A 16,455-nucleotide genomic window follows, 5' to 3' on the forward strand; every position below is an offset into this window, starting at 1 on the left:
TCTCAGCCTTTCCTCATAGCAGAGATGCTCCAGTCCCCTCATCTTCATAGCCCTCTGCTGGACTCTCTCCAGTAGTTCCCTGTCCCTCTTGAACTGGGAGATCATTTGAAGTGCAAAGTTAGCAGACCTGGATCTAGTCTTAAAGCTCACAGCACTATCACTGAGGCACAAGAAACTGCCTTCCCTGTTGTCAAACCAAACCTAGGGCACTCTGCCTGGGCCCTAGCACTGCCAATCCTGCCAGTTCCTGCAGAAAGCTGCAGCAAGCTCTACCAGAAAGCACAGTTTAGGGCACAAATCCACTACGACCTACAGCACAGCCTTTTAGAAGACACCTTTGCCAAAGCCACAGCCAACATGTTGGACCACAGGACCATCTTTTCTCCCTTCACCTCTGTAAGGGGAAGAGAAAGCCCCGATCTAGAACAGGAACCATCACAGCCCCACAAGCCACCAGCAGTATAGGCTCAGGCAGGTATTGACTCATATTGACTCACTTCAGCAAGTACTATCTTCACTGCACAGTAGAAGAGGAGGCCACCATCACATTCACAAAGACTGTAAAAGAAGGCTGGGAAGAGGGACCTCCGTCCTTCACGCAGAGGAAAGCCCCAGGACAGGTCCAGAGGAGTTCAGGGGCTTTCATCGCCTGGGGGGGGCGGGCTGCAGCTCTGAGCAACAGCACATGCACACACACACCCCACACAACTGTCAAGCAGTGCCTGCTGCTGCCAAATTCTGCTTACATATACAACCATCCACATTTTGGGAAGCCTTAACACCCACCCCTTGGCCAGAGCTCTCTGCCCATAGCCAACACCCTCAAGCTCCTGTGGGAGCCACTCCTGGTCAGACAGCTCATGAACAAGCAGGGTTTTGGCTTCGTTCTGCAGCACACACTGAATCTGCCTCTGTGCAGATGGATCCAGGCCAGAGTATGTGCTCTGGGACCAGTACCCGAGTATCACACAACTCCCCAGAGTTTCAGCTGTGTTTTCTTAGACCACTTCGGCTTCATTTACCCTTTTGTCTCTGACACACACACACGCCCCCCACCCCCCCCGCCTCAGTCACATTTAAGCAGTCTTCACCAGCATCTAAAGATTCCCTGGTTTTGGAGTCTCTCCGAGTCCCAAGCCCATGCAGTTCCTCAGAACTTGGAAAGGGTGCAGTGCTGACACACCTGGGTGCACAGGGTAAGTGGAAGGGCAGGGCACTGCCGGAACAGTGGCACAACGTGTTCTCACCCCGCTGCAGTTTAAGGTGCTCTCACAGATGGCACCTTCGGTAAATGGAAAACTAAAGAAACTACTACTGCCAGCACGGTAATGACAGAGGGCATTTTTAAACATACCAGGGGGAGAGGCAGGAGGTACATACTTGAACAGACTGGAATAACCAACCACCTCTATGCTGTAGCAATTTGAATGCTTTTTTCCCAGAGTTTAGTCCCAGATCTTTTATCTTCCCAAGCAGAAAGCCATTTTTTTTTCCTTCAGATGTATTAGCAGATGATTATCTTTTACCTCTTACTACAAAGGAGGCACAGGGGAAAGCTGTTTGTAGGGTTTTTTTTTGTTTTGGGGTTTTTAGAACAACATTTGTGAAGTTAAGTGTTTAAAGAACAACTCTGGACATTTTCCAATGCCAGTAACAATGTAGTCCTGTTGGGTGTCTGTCCCGCTCTTAACACCCAAACTCAGACATCAAATTTGCCTCAAGGGCTGGAAGCCTCCAGTACAATTCCCTCCTCCCAGCCATCAGACAAGCAGAAGACAACACGGTACCTGAAGGGCAAAGGCTGCAACACAAGCTTATACGTTAAAGGGAACCCATGTTCTCTCCCACAGCAGGACTTTTGCTGAAGACCACAGATCAACCACTACACAACCTACAGGAAACCAGTGCTCACCAAGCTGCAAGTATGTGGGACCACCTGCAGTACACTGAAGTAGTTAAAAACCCAACCAACACAAAGAAGGCTACCATAAACATTTTGTAAAAGATTTATTTAAGTATCATTTATCACAAAGAGGAAAATACATGTAAGATTAGAAGCATGCAACCACCTTCCACATTTCTACTTATTTTTCTTGCATTTGCAGCACATTGCAATAGAACTCCTGTGCCACCCTCACTTCCTGGAAAATACCATGTTTCAAGACAAGGGATAATCAAAAAACCACAATAAAAGGTAAGATAACATATGAGAAAAGTGCAAAGTAAAAAAAAAGTCACATATATACCACATTCAAACCCCCTCCCCCTCCAAAAAATGGATAAAGGCAAACTGTCATTTTGCTGCACGATCAGATTGTCTTTATGAACTACTTTACCAAAAAATTAATATAAATTAAGGGCACGATCCTGCAAACACTTATAACCATAGCTAACTTCAATCATCGATTGGCTCAGTTGGTGTTACTAAAAGCCACAAGTTAGTCACATGCATAAGTTCTTGCAGCATAAGGCCCTAAGGCAATAAAATGTTTAAGAGCATTAAGGAGAACAAAAATTAAAGCAAACGAAATCACTCCCAGATGTGTTTTGCTTAGTAAGTTTATATCAAACATATTTTAAACAGAACAGTTTGCTCCTAAAGCCCTGAATATTTCTATTACTTAAGCAGTTTTGCAAGATTAAAAGACAAAACTCCCAGGAAGCTGGTACAGATGTTTAACAACATAAAAATTGCTTCAAGCAGGTATGTAGGGAGGTGGAGGTTCCTTCTCTGGCATCTTCACTGCCATTTCATAGGTTGGCAGGACATACTAAAAAGAAGACATTTTGAAGAGATTAAGGCAGAAAGTTGAGAAAAAATACAGAACAAAACCATACAGGCCCCATCAGCAACTTAATCCTCTGTTGCAGGCAAATGTCTTTAAGAACAACTTACTGCTGTGTCTAGTAAGCTACTGAGGAAGTGAAAGAAGGTGCAACAGCAGCTTACTGCCCTGCTGACATAACCCTAGGTCATTCATCCCACCCCAGTGCCCCTTGGAAGGTGTCGGCTGGCACAGTCAGAAAGCATCACTCTACTACAAGAAAAACATTCAAAGGCTTCTCTACAAAACCTCCTATTTTATGCACTATAAGAATGTAAGTAAGAAACAACACACTAACATTAGCTGCTTTAACCTCTTTAATCTTTCCAGCCTTTGTTTAGAAAGCTGGACAGGGCTTGTAAACATAGATGGGTAAGGTGGTTTTCTACTTTGAAGTTAAACGATGCTGGTTCCTTTATCCCCAAAAGAGGTTTTACCTGTGGAGGAGCTTCAAAAGCAGGGTACACAGCTATCTCTGGCAAATTTCTGTTGCTGATGTATTTATAGCAGTTCCATACACAGTTAATTAGATACGCCTGAAAGAAGAGAGATTTCTCTTTTTAAAGACCTCATACCCATTAGCTGAATCAGAAATTAGATGCTGGATTACATTCATATGACAAAAAGGAGCGTAAATCAACTTGGTCAATACATACAGCCTCAATCTGCACTAGGGGAGGTTTAGAGCAGACATTAGGAAAAATTTCTTCACTGCAAGTGCTGCCAAGCACTGGAACAGCCCGCCCAGGGCAGCAGCTGAGTCACCACCCCTGGAGGTATTTAGAAGACTGTAGATGTGGCACTCAGGGACATGGTGTAGTGGTGGACTTGGCAGTGGTAGGTTAACAGCTGGACTAGGTCTTAAGAGGTCTTTCCCAACCTGAACGATTCTACATCTGAGGAATGGTTGCTGTTTCACAGATTTAGCCACATACCTGGGTTGTTCCCCATCTGGCTTTGCTATCACAGTGACTCAGAGGATGAACCACACAGGTTTTAGCACAAGAATTTACAGATCCATTTAACAAGCCTCTCCATCTGCCTCAGCAGCACTAATCAGATTAATCCCCAATGGGTTTCTGCTTCTGTGGATCTCAGTCCAAACTTGCCAGGAGGAGGAGGAGGTTTGGCCAATAGCATAACCCCACTCACCCCTGAGTTAGCGTGACTATTTGCCCAACTACCAGTGTGAAGGAGAGGGCACAAACACACTCCTGGCAAGGAGAAGGCAGTAGAGCAAAGTAGCCTGGACTTTAAGATAACATGAAGTGCTGTAGAAAGACATACTACCATGCTCTGATGAGGATTAGATTTTTTTTAATTAATCTGTGTAACATTAATATCTCTAAATTTTTAATTCACAAAGTAGCACATGGTTACACATAAGGTACCAACTTTCCCAACCAATACAAAAATATCTACTCTATTAGGCTTACGCTGCCCCAGTCAAGACTCCCCTCTTGGAGAAAGTATAGAAAATGAGTAAAGTTTCCTCACAATTTCATTTCTTCTTAAATTCAGTCTGAATGCAATAAAGGAATATTGTCATGGCCAATGTATACCATCAACTCATTTCTCCAATATGCTTTGTCTGCACAACAGTTTTTGCAATTCAAATGAATGCCTCTATTTAGGTCTTCAAAAAGAAAACAACCGGTAACATCACCCTTCAGTAGGAAGAAAGATGCAGCTCTGAATTAACCTATGCTTTTCCTCCTTCCAAAACATGCACCCTGCTTTGTCTGGCACAGAGAGATTTTCAGAAGTTTTGTTTAGGAAACTTGTATGCAGCAACTCAATATTGCTTTGCTACAAGCTTTATTACAAATACTAAATTTATCTCCACACATACAAAAAGATGGTGTTTGAAGTCTTTGTGCATTCCTACTTCCTACGCTCAGGAAGGGCAAAGCTGCATAAACACACCCCACTGCATACAAACAAGTTCGCTGAAGGCACCCGTACACAAAATAAAAGACTTAAGTCAGACTAATTGAACATCCTAACAATTCTGCTCCAGTAAGTTCTTAACTCAGCACTGAGAATTAACTCAGACTGACAGCATCTTAATATAGTAACTGATGAAACAGATATATGCTTAAGTTTTAACTTACCTTTAAAATGATAAATAAAGCAAAGAACACCAGAACAATAAACAAGAGACAGCTGGAGTCCAAGGCAAGGAGATCATCTTTGTAAGGGAAATCCGGCTAGTTAAAAATAAAAAAAAGGGAGAGAAAGGGAGGAGATAAGCATGAACACTGCACGGTCACAAGTATGACAGAAGGACATCCACACAAAATGAAACAGACTCTTGCATAAACTACTCCCCCAGAAACAACAAGGCAGGCCTGTTTCTCACCGGTTTCTTCTTTATCCCCCCTACAAAGCAAAAGTATTTATCCTGCCTCTGTCCTGCAAGGACAGGTCACTACAGAAACTGACTACCTACACAGAAGCCTTTACTGTTTATGTCCCTAGTCACTTTCTCCATCTCATGCCACCACAGATAACCATGAAGTTTCCTTTTTAACACCTGCAGCACAGCATCTCTACTTAGTCCTCTAACTTGATAACTCTTTAATGACTTAGTATTAATTACCTCCTGTCAATCCAACCAGAAGTGTATATGTGTGCAGCACAAAGGAAAAGAGTTGCCCCCAAACCTCAGAAGAACCAGAACAAAGCGCTCCTGCAAATTTCAGACTCTTCTTTCCCTGACCACAGTAACAAAGCCTCTCTCCAACACCAACCCTTTTTTTAAGTCTCATTTAAAAAATCCTTTTTAAAACAACCTACTCAGATCTAAACACCAAACAGAAAGAGCTTGTGATCCTCATTAACTGACAGTTATTCTACCCAGTGAGTCTTCCTGCAGTTAGAACACCGGCAGCGTTAGTGAAAACACCATTACAGTTTCCTCAGAAGGTAGTCACAAAATGAGAAGAGCCATACAGAACATAAAACCGAAACTTCAATCTCAGATTCCATCCCATAATGCTGTAGGACCCTAAAACATATCAATCCTTACCTATACTCTTCTCCCCCTTCCCCACCAAATAACATGTCAACACATTTTTAATCTGCACTAGCAAACCTGCCATGTTGCGTTATGAACATTTTTTGGTCTGAGTGCAAGTATAGCAAAGCCAGTTTAAACCAACAATTGCTATCACAATTCTTTCTTTACTCTCCCTGGCTTTCCTTTTAGGGAGCAAAAATACCTTTGGCCCCTCCACCCCCAATAAATTCTCACTCTCATAACCACCCTACCAGCCATCCCCTACAGCTGCTGCCATCTCAATTACTCTCTCACACACAGGAAGGTACCTATAGTTCAGTCACTTACCCAACTAAACCAAAGTTTAAGTTCAAATGTAAAATATCAACTTGAGCTCAACAAACACTTACCAACTGATCCAGGTAATCCTTGATTCTGGGCAAGTAGGTTAAAGAACTGATGGCAACCAGACAGCTGAGCACAAAGTCAAAGAGTTGGTAACAGAAAAACGGGATCAGCCAGCCTACACGATGCTAAGAAGAACAAGAAAAAAGCAGCAGCCTGTAAGGTATTTCATTAAAAATTCAAGCAGCAAGTTTAAAACCAGGGACTATCAATATACTTACAGCAATTGCACCGTACACCATCATTGCACTGATTGTGAACATGAGGAGGGAGATAGCAAACAGCACACAGGCATTTTCTGCATCAAAAGGAAAACAGTAAGCATCAGTCATTTCCTGAAGCTGTCACACCGCAGCGGACAGGTACCCAAGCACTACCCATTACTGTGGTCTGTTCTCAACCATTTCGCCCGTGCAAACTAGCAGCGGCAGAACTGAGTAACTCTGCTCTCTCCTAATGGAAAAAGATCCGTTTCAAGAAAACCAGCAGACATTTGGAAAAATCCCTCTGCCTTAATCAAAAGCCTGAATACAGCTCAGACACACCAATTAGAAGCCTGACACAGTTTGATAGTAATGCAACATAATGATGCTGATTTGCAATATATGTCAGTGCTAAAAGTATGTGGGTGATTAACTTCACAACTGGAAAGAATTTTAAGTGAAGCTAGCACAGGATCAACCTTTACACTTTAAAACGGTTTGATTATATAATTTGGCCATTGGCAGTGGGAGCAGCATCGCTCCTCCAGCGACGCTAAGGAAACAGGAAATCACTGGGGAAGGTATCCCATTATTTACAAGAGGCAGCAGCTGAACAGAAGCCAAATGGTAGCAGAATCCAGGACACTCACGGAAACTGCATGATAAAGATTCTCTTTGTGCATCACAGTTACTGATGACAGAAGCACAGCTGCTTTCCACAAGTTAGATTATGCTTGTTCTCCTACAGCAAGCACAGCTTACATTTGTAAACACAGAGAGAAAAACCAGCTCGAGAGTCTATAGATGTGGTAAGTTAATGTTTTTTAGCAACACTGAAGCCAAACTTGTGGTTCCCATGCTGGAAAGATGATCTGAGAATCATAACTTTTAGTCTGCAACTGATTTGAAAAGATACACTTCTCAAAAGTATCTACATCAAAAGCATAGAAGCACTTACTACCCAATTCAGACAAGATAATAACATCTACATACACATATGGCATCAAGCAGGCCCTCCCATGTCTGAAATGCATTGCATTGATCAGAGAGCCCAAAGTACTCAGCAATAACAAGCATGTTTTTCTTCTGAGGATTTGTTACTCAAAATATCCACACACACAAGCAAAACTGTAATATCCCTTCACATACACATACCCCTCTAGCCCAGATCCCAACATGGGAAACAAGAATCTTTAAGTCACAAGGATGAGATAGGCATTTTACACTAAAGGGGGAGAAAGCACCTTCAGCTTCAGAAGCACCTCTGTCATACAAGCTTAAGGCTACCAAGTACATTTAACATTCATTACAGAACATATGACATTTTACAGATATCTGCTGTAATTTTACTTAATGTCTTTCCTTTACGATGAAATATTTAGTTCTTGTTCCCACTCTCATTTCATTACTAACAAACATGAGTCACGGTCACAGGTCAAAACTGACTGATTCTCAACTCAGGTCATGAACAATTAACATGAGGACTGTAAACCAGACCTCTCAAAAGCCTGATTTGTGCTGTACTGTTTATCTTCACCCCAGACCAGATCTGACCCTCCCTAAATTTTAGTGTACAACAGACTGAGAAGTGACACATTAGAGGTGCCACACTAAACATTTCTGCACATTTGAAAACAAGAAAAACAAAGCCTGTGCACAAGTCTACATGCCATACTCCAGTTAGAAAGCTTGGTCGTTACAGACAAAAGTTTCACATCAGTTACACTTGTACACATCTCAATTTATAACAAGAGTGGAAAGTAGGTTTAGTTCTGCTCATGACACTTTCTCTTCCTTCTGTATGTCAAACATTGATACTTGTGTTTCACTCGGACTTGGCATTCCAATTCTTCCAATTTTCTTAGAAAGATGGCATGGTTTTCCTCTTAGTAAACTCATACACAATAGCCATAAGCTCTTTCCTTAAACCTATGAAGACCACCAAAAATTCCCAGAAAAAAATCTTTAAAAATAGTTTTCCGCTTTATTTTTCCTGACACAGCAAGGATAGTAAATGTTTACAGAGAAAGTGAATTAGGTGTTCCCCACATTCAACACTCAAAGCATTAGAGGGCCAAGAAATCTTTAGAAATTTTACTAAGTCATTCAAGAGTCATATGAAGTAAAAATAACATTCCATAAAAGTTTTTTTATTTATTCTTGTAGAACAACGCAATGGCAGAATAATTAAAGAGAAATTCAGAAAACAAGACAACCGTATTTAAAAGCTTTATGCAATATATATTATGCACTAGCATAAGGCAAACACACCGTGATACAGCATGCTTTATTTCCTAATCAGATAGAGTTGTAAACCTACCAGCCATTCTCTCAGAAGCATAGTAATTTCCGATGACTTCATACTGGATTTCAACAGTTGGCACTATATTTGGATGAGTCACTTCTACTGTCAACAAGATGCCCATCAGCAAGTTCACCACCTGAGAAAGATCACAGTTACCTAAAGGTTATTTACACTGCAACAGCTATGATCTTTTTAAGGACACACTAATAAATCTTTTATTTCTGTTAGAAAGAAACTCTTTGCTTTGCCTATATGTGGAAGAAAAAAAACAAACCCAACTTACAATTAAATTTCAATGTGATTTAGTTAAACTACTACCAAAACAACCGAAAAGCACTGGACACTTGATGGCTTTAATGAATCACAACTAAGTAACTTTGCAAGTGAAGAGGATGGACAGGGTTTGTAGGGATTCAAATGACACAAACTGATGCTGTGTGATGAATGCACACTTTTGTGAACTGGAAAACTGGAAACAGTTAAGAGAGCCGGGAAGGAAAAAGTACAACGAACATGATGAGGAACATTTGGAAAGAGTTTCTGCCTTCTACAACAGAGTTAATTTAACACACAAATAAGGCACTGCACCCTACTCTAAAACAGGGCTGGGAGGTAAGCAGTACAAGGGGATGTGTAAGCATCACACAGTGAATACTAAGCATACGAGGCAAAACTTCCACTACTGCTGTAATCCTCAAGTGTAGTTTGCTTCTTGGTTTCTCCCATGTTACAGTTTTAATACAAGCAGGGGAGAACAGTCTCCCTCCCCTTCTTAGATCATTTATTAAAACCTCAGTCCTTATCAGAAGGGCTACATAAAACCAGGTGAAGTTAAAAAAACCCCCAGAGATTGAACCCCAAATTTTCTAACCATTCAACACTATGTGCTTACAAGTCCTTCTCACACTGCCATTGAAGACTACTTCTGTTTCCCCATTTTGATACGTGCCACAAATGCTTTCAGTAGCAGTAAGAGCTTAAAGTCAAAAAAGTAGCTTAAGCCTCTGCAAAATTGCCTGCACAGCATTTATAACCTATTCAAGTTTTAAAGGGGCATAGTTTCCGTTACCAATAGCTGGAGAGACATGCCAAAGAAAAAAGGTTGCATAACGCAAAAGTCACGATGGTATTTTCAAGCTGCAGTCATTTCCCCATCAGTATTCAGTACAGCCACCACCACCAGCAGGATATTTTACAGTTAGCCTCAAAAGAAGAAAACCAGACTGGTTTGCAGTTTCTCACAACTAAAGAATATTTGCCAGGTATTTCTTTTACTGGCCTGGTTCCAGGAGTCAATGACAGTAACAGTGACAAGTCCACACACAACTATGGAAGTTTTCAGTAAGGGGAGATAAAGAGCTTTTGAACATTTAAAAGGAGTTTTAGCTTTTAAGACTCACAGTTTCTACAAGATTTTTTTTTAAAAAAGGTTTTGTTGGGTGTCGTGTCCCCCCTCGACTTTAGGCATATCATGGTGATAAGCTTGCTTACACTTTCTACTAAAAAAACCGCTAGTGAAATCAAAGCTGATAGTTTTGTAGAAATGCTATCATGTCATAACATATTATACAAACTTACTAGAAATTCCAGCTCTTTCAGCCACTTGCATCCTCCATTTTATGCCTTGGAATGTAGCAACCTGGTCTAGTGGAAGGTGTCCCTGACCATGGCAGAGGGGTTGGAACTAGGTGATCCTTAAGGTCCCTTCCAAACCAAACCATTCTACAAAAACACATGAACTAGTACAGCTGGCAGTAAGGAACTGAGTTTAGACACCAATATCTTTAGCCTTGAAATTAGTGTATTTTCCCCCATGCAAGACACACCCTACAGGGCAAACTGTCAAGTTGCTCATCTGCCACTTATCTAAATCTTGTATTTTGCTTCACCATTGCTCAAATGTATAGAATACTATACTCCCTCACCACTCCTTTCATCCTTCTCTACTCAGGCTTTCTGCTCTCAGTGTATTTTCAAGCCTTCTATTTCCTCCTCTCTGTGAGTGAACCAGGGGTACCAACCTATACTTTGGAAAATAACTTCCTGCTTACGACAAGGTTCAGATCTCTGGCAGTTGAAACATTGGTTTCTGCTTCATAAAAACATACATCCAACTATAGCTAAATCATTTCTTGTTTATATAAGTCATCCTTAACTCAAATAGTGATATTCCTTCAATACTGAGTTTAACTGCTGAGATAGGCTATCTGCCTAAAGATAAAGAGCAAGCAGCACTTGAAGTACTGAAGAACTTGGATGCCTTGGAACTGTGAGACTGTGCTTCTACATCTGTCAATAGTCCTGGTTTTATCCTGTCCAGTCCTAATTTCACATACAAAAAGTCCTTAGTAATGTCACTACTTACTGCACACAGTTCAAAGTATTAAAGCTTTATTTTTCTCAACCTGAAATTGTGTGCAAGAAAAATAGGAAATTGAGTCACTCAATCCGATCTATTAGGATCAGCGAGACAGAATAAAAATACTAACTTAAAAAAACACAGACAAACCCAAACCTCTGCCAATTCACACCCCAGAGTTTCCAGTGAATTTGTGAATCATATCACAGCCCTGAGCAATCCATCATATTCAACATACGGACTTCAATTAAGAGTTACCCACGACTCCAAATCAGGAGTCCTTTTAAGCACAAAGCTAGAGCCTGTATTTTAACTGTTACCATTCTTCTTTCACAGAGGCTTGATAACAGCAAGACCACAAGGCTTATTTCAACATGATATTCAACCTGACTGGTTTGGATTACAAGGCATCGTCAGATCTTAAAAGAATATACTCATTGTGAATAAAATACATAGTCTACATGGAGACGTAGTCAGAAAAAAAACATAGCACAGGTAAGCCTCCATGTAATCTGAAGATTAAAACCCCTACCCCTCAAAAAACCCCCACCAACTCCGACAAGTTAGTACTCAGGGGACAGTGCACCATTCTGAGGTAACACGTTATAAACGCCAGCAGTCCCCATTCTAATCTTTGGTGTTAGCAGGTCAAAAAGGAATAATAAAATAAATTGCAAAACACATGTTCCAATTCTTATTCAACAGATGGGTCCATGAAGATGAAAAAAATTAATTTAGTTTCATAGTAGTTTAAGAAGTGTATTTTACTCTTATAATTGGGATGACTGAGCTTAATGGAAGTTTGGTGTAGCTTATATCAAAATTAAAACAACCCAATAGCTGGTATTAAAGTAAAAAGTCAGCATTTATTACAAACTGGTTACAGAAATATTAGCTCCCCTTATGATGAGAACTCAAGACTGTGGGACTATAACAAGCACTAGATTTTTAATCAGTGAGTTCTATCTCCATGGTATACATTTAATACCTAATCATGTAAGTGCCTCATCTCTCTGGAGGCCTGAACATGAACTCTAGGTTTCCCCAAGCACTCTGAGTGACAAAGTCTTGGACATAAACAAGAATTCCTACTTATCACTTGCTTATTTGCTTTTATGAGTGGGAAAGAAGTGAGAAATAGCCATGAACTACTACACTTTCTCATCTTCCTTTCACTTCTCCAGTGTTTTTCCTTAAACATGTTCCTGAAGAAACAAACCAAGATTATTCTTTTTCTTATTGTACTGAAGTAATAAAACTAGAACAAGAACAATTTTAAATGGGGTACTTCAGAGCCTCTAACACTGTCGAGATCACATTGAGACCAGTTAAATTTCTTCATCTCTGGAAATCTTGTTCAGTGAACAGACGGCTCCAGAGATGATCCTTACCCTCCTGCTAACCAGTAGCAATTGCATCATTTTGATTCCATCGCTGAAGTTCACTGCCAGAATGAAACAGCCCCTCCCTCCAAAACAATGCTATTGCTTTTAGACTGTTTATTGAACCCCGATCTGCTTCTTGCCAGTGCAGTGCTCATGCTTCCTGTTTCTGGAAAGTGCTGTGTCTAATAAGAAAGTTTACAGGAAGAAACAAACTTCAAAGCCACACGTTTGCAATTATGGAGGCTAGGAATAGGAGGTTTCTTTTTCCTTCCTACACAGAACAGTAGTGGGTGTTGCAGAGTAAACCAAACTGTGTTAGTCCTGCAACTCAAGTACGAGTCCGCTAGAAATGTTCTTATCTTTTTGCAGTTTTATCTACCAGAAACAGTAGCAGCACACAGACCTAAGCACACTTACAGGACAGTTTGATCACCCAGCATCACCAGCAGACATTTTAGAAGATAATTTCCTTGTTCTCTCTAGACTCACAGTAGTACGCAACAAGGACAGTGATATAACCGTTTTAGTGAGAGGGTAAGGTAATTAGATGCAAGATTTGAAAGTATACAGATAAGGAAGGAATAAGAAAATCCCTAAAAATGGTTACGTAAGAGTAACACACATGTATTAAATAGCCAAACTCTTATCTCACTAAAACATCTGGAGTAGATTGCTACAAGACTCCATTTTATGTTTGGTATCAAATTCCTTCAGGACTGCACAGCACAAGAACACAGTCTATCCAGTAAGTACAGGCTGACCAAGGCTCTCAGTAACACAAAGCTATTGTTCAACTAAGCATTCTCCCCCACCAAAAAGCCACCTCCCTCACAACAACAAAACATCCATCCCATACAGAAAGTTATTACTATTTCTCCCACTGTAACTTACAAGCATAGATTAAATTTAGAAATCCTTGTCACAAGCTAGTGTCTGAAAGAGTGAAGTTAGCGATATACTTAAACGGGGAATTAACTAACACACCTAAACAACCTGACATACTCTAGGCCATTTAATTTCTGAAGTTTGTCAGCAGAAAGTTTAATTTTCACTGTCCAAGTTGTACTTTACCTTCAAAACGTATGAAATATAGTTGAATTCTGATATAAAGCATTAGGCAAGACAACCTAAGACTTGATGGTAAGATGTTATTTCAGCTCAAAAGCTAACAGTTGTCAGACTTAGAGTTATCACCTGCTGACAGCTGGGAAGAACTGGATAAAAATTTTCAATGCATAGTTTCACAAAGTGTTTGATGCAGTTTCTAGACAAATGTGGCTATGAGATACTTCGCATGCACCCCATTACCCTGAACTCAACTTTATTTTTCCCTCTAGCAGCCTGAATCCATTGCTGTTACATGAGATCAGAGGAACACTTTGCCTCGGACACCACTCCACCTCCGAAGCCACCAGCCCCACCAGGGACTGGCATACTTTTCACCGACCATAAGCACTGCAGATGCTTGCACTGATTCAGAAAGGAGGAAGAGGAGCTGCATCCAGGCCACATGATGGAACAGAAGCACAGCAAGAGAGGTAGAAGCGGGACATACTACTGGGTCTGTGACCAGAGAGAGCACATCCCTGCCCACCAACTCCACCACCTTCCTGGGTTTCTAGATACTCCTGCAAACAGAAGCGGGGAAGGCACCAAGGTGTGTTTGTTTCCCAACAAGTATGAGCACGTCCTTCCTGTTCACAACGTATGCTTTTACTTGAGGTACCAGAAGCATATTCTTGATCTCCTTCCATCAGCACAGGGTAAAACTTGTGGAAGTTTTGCAGGTTTCCAGAACAAAACTGATGTCAACACTGCAATGGACCTTACTTTTTTATTTTATATGAACTAATAGTAGAACTTAATCAACACCAAGACTTTTTTCCAATTTATTTTTGAAAAATAAAAAAAATCCATTTCTTAGAGTTTGGTTACACTTCCCACCCCTCTACATTGCCTTTTCCTTCTGTTTCTCTCTCCTGCCATTACATTGTTTGCCTGTATTTTTTTTTTGTCAATGGAAGGACTGAGAGTAAAAAAAAATAATCTCCCTCTACTTGCTGAAGATAAACCATAAATGCTCCAAACAAATCCACATGCCTGTAAAAACAGTTTCTGTGCATGGCTCCTCCACATCGAGGCATAAAAATTCAGCATTGTCTATTTTTTACTGTCTGAGGAAAGGCAAAGAAGAACATAGCTTCAGAGGAACAGGAAAGGTATGATGCAACGTTTTTAAACTATCCTCAAATTTTTACTGCCCATGAGGGTAAGGGGAAGGAAAAATGATGAAATTATTCAATAAAGGGGAGCTCAAGTTACCCTTTAAGGGAACTAAAGGAAGTTAAGGCTCCAGGCCTTAACTTGCTGGTACTGCTTTCATATTTCTGTGTCACTCTGTCTCTAATATTTGAGCTTCAGCACCACAGAGAAAAAGCACCACCAGTCAGCAAACAAGAGGTGCTTTGGAAACCAAATCTGTTTGTATTGCTCCTCAACCACCGGGCTGAGAACACCAAGTACCAGGTAACTGAGAACTTCCCTTTCCATAAAGCCCTTCAACAAGTAGAAGCCACGCTCGTTTTGAAGACCCTCACCTTCCTCTCAGGTGTTACACACTACTGAGGGGAACCACATCCTACTCTCACAGACCCCGCATCCCAGTGTCCCCAAAAGTTAGCAGCTCCTCTTCGCAAGGACACGTTCAGTACTGTTTGAAACAAGCCAGAGTCCCTACCCCTCCCATCCCGTAAAGGAATAGCAGCAGAACCCCTCAGAGACCCAGATTAAAACGCCCTGAACTTTCTTCCCGCTCTGTTTCTAATCACAACGGTGGAGGCCGCCAAGGGACAAGCGGGCTTGGCAAGCCCCAAATAGACCCCCGGGGAAGGAAGAGCGGCCCGACCCACGCCGGGGTACTCCAGGAAGCTCGTGCAGCTTCCCCCGCACGCAGCATCCCAGACGGCAGTCGCGACAGATGGCACGACAACCGCCGACTCCCGGAGGAGAGCCACCCCCCCCGGCCGGGGCTGGGGGAACGCCGGCGCGCCCGCCGCCGCCGCGGCCCCCTCGCACCAACCCCCCCCCCCCCCACACCCCCCCAGCGCCACCACCGGCGCATGCGCGCTGCCCACTCCGCGCCCAGGCTGGGCAACGGCCACACTCCCACGCACGCGCGCTGAACCACCGCCCCCTCAGCCGCGCCGGCCGCCGCCCGCGCCGGTCTCTCACCATGTACCAGGTGCCCAGGATGATGGTGCCGGTCCGCACATGGCAGCAGCCGCAGCAGCGGGTACTGTAGAAGCGGTCCCGGCTCCGCTTGAACGTCATGGTGGCAGCGGCAACGCCGACGTCCCGCCTCCAGGCCCGCCGCTCGCCCTCTCTAGCCACTTCCCCTCCAGCTGAGGGCCGTAAAACCCCCCCCCCGCGAGCGCGTCACCGCCGCCCCTGGCCAATCAGCCGCCGACAGCCGGGGCGCGGGGGCGTGTCTGCGGGCGGGCGTACGTGTTGCCACGGCAACAGGCGATTGTTAGCGCTGCGGGCCAATCACAGCACCGCTGGGTGCAACGCCCTGTCGTTCACCTGCGGCGGCGGGGCGGCGGGGCGGGGCTCACCTGAGGCGAGGCCCTGTGCGCGCCGGCCGGCGGTGGGCGTCGCCTCCTCCGTCCGCCATGTTGGGGCGGAGCCCCTTCCCCCTACCCCCCCCCGCCACAGCGCCCTCAGGGCTGGTGGCGCTCGGTGTGGCGGGTCCTGCAGGGGCAGGGCCTGGGGCTCAGGTGGCGGGCTTTCCCCACGCGGTGTCGGTGAAGGGTGACCAGGGTGGAGGCCTGCTGCTAGGCCTCCCAGCCGAGGACAGCTGTGTTGTCCAGCGCCAGCCCTTTCTTCCAAGGAAAACTGGAGTGGGTGTCTGCTTAGTGGAGCCCGAAGTGGCCTGCTTTGAGATACTACTGACAGGATTATGAGAGTGTCTTT

At 43.2% G+C, this 16,455-nt stretch overlaps 1 protein-coding gene across 3 annotated transcripts; it reads right to left on the bottom strand.

Moving 5' to 3' along the window:
- Nucleotides 1-1,990: 1,990 nt before the first annotated feature.
- On the bottom strand, nucleotides 1,991-15,872 carry LAPTM4A (lysosomal protein transmembrane 4 alpha). 3 transcript variants are annotated; one of them, XM_086461610.1, is made up of 7 exons: nucleotides 15,715-15,872; nucleotides 8,755-8,875; nucleotides 6,453-6,529; nucleotides 6,237-6,359; nucleotides 4,940-5,035; nucleotides 3,263-3,361; nucleotides 1,991-2,771 (listed from the first exon to the last, which is right to left on the bottom strand). In XM_086461610.1, the coding sequence occupies exons 1-7, from the start codon at nucleotides 15,811-15,813 to the stop codon at nucleotides 2,697-2,699; spliced, it is 690 nt and encodes a 229-aa protein (XP_086317736.1). In that variant the 5' UTR covers nucleotides 15,814-15,872; the 3' UTR covers nucleotides 1,991-2,696. The 3 variants fall into 3 exon arrangements, with proteins under 3 accessions (XP_086317736.1, XP_086317737.1, XP_086317739.1); XM_086461611.1 differs by lacking the exon at nucleotides 15,715-15,872 and adding an exon at nucleotides 12,901-13,016; XM_086461613.1 differs by lacking the exon at nucleotides 15,715-15,872 and adding an exon at nucleotides 10,318-10,336.
- Nucleotides 15,873-16,455: the final 583 nt, after the last annotated feature.

The sequence above is a fragment of the Leptosomus discolor genome, chromosome 2 (genome assembly GCF_034619465.1).
Source record: "Leptosomus discolor isolate bLepDis1 chromosome 2, bLepDis1.hap2, whole genome shotgun sequence".
Taxonomy (NCBI): domain Eukaryota; kingdom Metazoa; phylum Chordata; class Aves; order Leptosomiformes; family Leptosomidae; genus Leptosomus; species Leptosomus discolor.

Coding starts and splice junctions, on each gene's coding strand:
- LAPTM4A (XM_086461610.1), bottom strand. CDS start 15,813: ATGACGTTCAAGCGGAGCCGGGACCGCTTCTACAGTACCCGCTGCTGC. Junction 8,876..15,714: donor TCCTGGGCACCTGGTACATG/GTGAGAGACCGG, acceptor GATCTTTCTCAG/GTGGTGAACTTGCTGATGGG. Junction 3,362..4,939: donor CTTTATTTATCATTTTAAAG/GTAAGTTAAAAC, acceptor CTCTTCTTTCAG/GCGTATCTAATTAACTGTGT.